Here is a 2,264-nt window from a genome sequence, read left to right as displayed (position 1 = left end):
TGTCCACAAAAACTCCTAAAGACTCCATCAAAAAAACTAGGAGATTTAATGAATGAATTTGGCAATGTAGCAGGGTACAAAATTAACACCCAGAATTCTATGGCTTTTTGATACACCAATAATGAACTCACAGAAAGAGAAACTAAAAGTAAAAAAAAAAAAAAATCCCATTTACCAGTGCAACAAAGAATTAAGATACCTGGGAATAAACTTAACTAAGGAGGTAAAAGACCTGTTCATGGGAAACTACAGGAAATTGAAAAAGTGATAGAGGAAGACTAAAGCAAATAGAAGAACATAGCATATTCATGGATTGGTATAAGCAACATCATTAAAATGTTCATACCACCCAAAGCAATCTACAGTGTTAATGTATTCCCCATTAAAATATCAATGGCATAGCCAAAAACCTAGAACAAAGATTCAAAAAATGCCTATGGAATGAAAAAAAAAAAAAAATAGCCCCAAATAGTTCCAGCAATCTGGACAAAGAAGAGCAAAGTTGGAGGGATCACAATATCAGATATCAAGCTATATTACCAAGCGACCATTCTCAAAACTGCCTGTTACTGACACTAAAACAGACATATAGCCCAATGGGACAGAACAGAGAACATAGAAGTCGACCCTAACCATAACGCCCAATTAATATTTGACAAAGGAGGCAAAAGCATAGAATGGAGTCATACAGTCTCTTCAATAATTGGTGTTGGAACCAGGGCGGTGGTCAAGCCCAGGCTGGGCGAGGCAGGTGGGGCGGGTTGGTGCTGGGCTGGGTGGGGCGGGACAGGGCAGGGCAGGGCTGCTGCACAGCGCACTAGGACCCAGCTGGCGCCGGCCACGCCCTGAGGACTCCTGCCCTTCTGGCCACTGTGGTCTGGGGCCTCCAGGCTGATCCCCATGGAGGACCTTCCCCTGGACAGCTGCAAAGAGGAGGACACGGCGCCCGGCGCCAAGGGGTGGCCCGCACCCCAGGCGAGGGTGCACTTCCGTGTGACAAGCTTCATCATGGAGGCAGGTGTCAAGCTAGGGATGCAGTCCATTCCCGTCGCCACCGCCTGTGCCATTTACCACAAGTTCTTCTGCGAGATCAACGTGGACGCCTATGACCCCTACTTGGTCGCCATGTCTGCCCTTTACTTGGCTGGCAAAGTGGAAGAACAGCCCCTGCGAACCCGTGACATCATCAACGTGTCCAACAGGTACTTCCACCCGGGCAGCGAGCCCTTGGAGCTGGACTCCGGGTTCTGGGTGATCCGGGACAGCATTGCGCAGTGCGAGCTCCTTGTGCTGCGGGTACTGTGCTTCCAAGTCTCCTTTGAGCACCCACACAGGTACCTGCTCCACTACCTGATTTCTCTCAAGAACTGGCTGACTCCTTACAGCTGGCAACGGACCCCCATCTCCGTCACTGCCTGGGCCCTGCTGCGGGACAGCTACCGCGGGGGGCTGTGCCTCTGGTTCCAGGCTCAGCACATAGCGCTGGCGGTGCTCCACCTGCCCCTGCAGGTCTATGGGGTCGAGGTGACCGCCGAGGCCGAGGCCGAGAAGCCTTGGTGGCAGGTGTTTAGTGACGACCTGTCCAAGCCAATCATTGATGACATTGTGTCTGATATCAGTGGGATTTATACCATGGATACAGAGATGCCCTAAGGCCCTGGCCCAGGCCTGTCCAAAGAGATGCCTGGGACGCTCGGCTGCCAGCAGAAGGCGCCACCACATCGCCGTGAGGGCAGGTCCCCAGAGCGCTGGCTGCGAGGACTGGTTTTGTGCTGCTGGAGATGGGCCTCTGAAGGCGATGACATGCTGCCACGTTGATTCTCAGGCTTTGACTGACCCGGCAGCCATGGTCCAGAGGGCGATGGGAGCTGCACCTCCTGCGGGCAGGACCTTGCTGCGGGCGGCTCTGAGGTGTCCTGGTCTGCTTTTGTGCTTTGAAAGGACGCAGACTGCAGCGGAGCTTTGGGATCAGCGGAAGGAAAATCAAAGAACGGATGGGACTGTACCCCACGGGATTTTTTAAAGGCCAGATTTAGAGAAAGTATGAATGATTTAACATGGAGGAAATTTTAGTTTGCTTAATGAGAGATATTACAAAGCCAAAATAAACATATAATAATAATTGGTGTTGGATAAATAGCACAGATACATGCAAAAAAATTAATCTAGACCACCAACTTACACCATACACAAATATAAACTGGAAATGAATAAAGGACTTAACGGTGAGTGGGTAACCATGAAAATCTTAGGAGAATACATAG

General features: G+C 50.0%; 1 protein-coding gene across 1 annotated transcript; it reads left to right on the top strand.

Moving 5' to 3' along the window:
• Positions 1 to 900: 900 nt before the first annotated feature.
• On the top strand, positions 901 to 1,653 carry LOC139000654 (cyclin-Q-like). The gene has a single exon (XM_070402791.1). It carries the CDS (start codon positions 901 to 903, stop codon positions 1,651 to 1,653), a length of 753 nt encoding a protein of 250 aa, XP_070258892.1.
• Positions 1,654 to 2,264: the final 611 nt, after the last annotated feature.

Source organism: Myotis yumanensis, unplaced genomic scaffold (assembly GCF_028538775.1).
Source record: "Myotis yumanensis isolate MYYU_CA2020_CCGP unplaced genomic scaffold, mMyoYum1.0.hap1 SCAF_24, whole genome shotgun sequence".
NCBI classification, from domain to species: domain Eukaryota; kingdom Metazoa; phylum Chordata; class Mammalia; order Chiroptera; family Vespertilionidae; genus Myotis; species Myotis yumanensis.
This window is presented reverse-complemented; position numbering and strand designations above follow the sequence as displayed.

Excerpts from the sequence above, each read along its gene's own strand:
- LOC139000654 (XM_070402791.1), top strand. The coding sequence starts at position 901 with ATGGAGGACCTTCCCCTGGACAGCTGCAAAGAGGAGGACACGGCGCCC.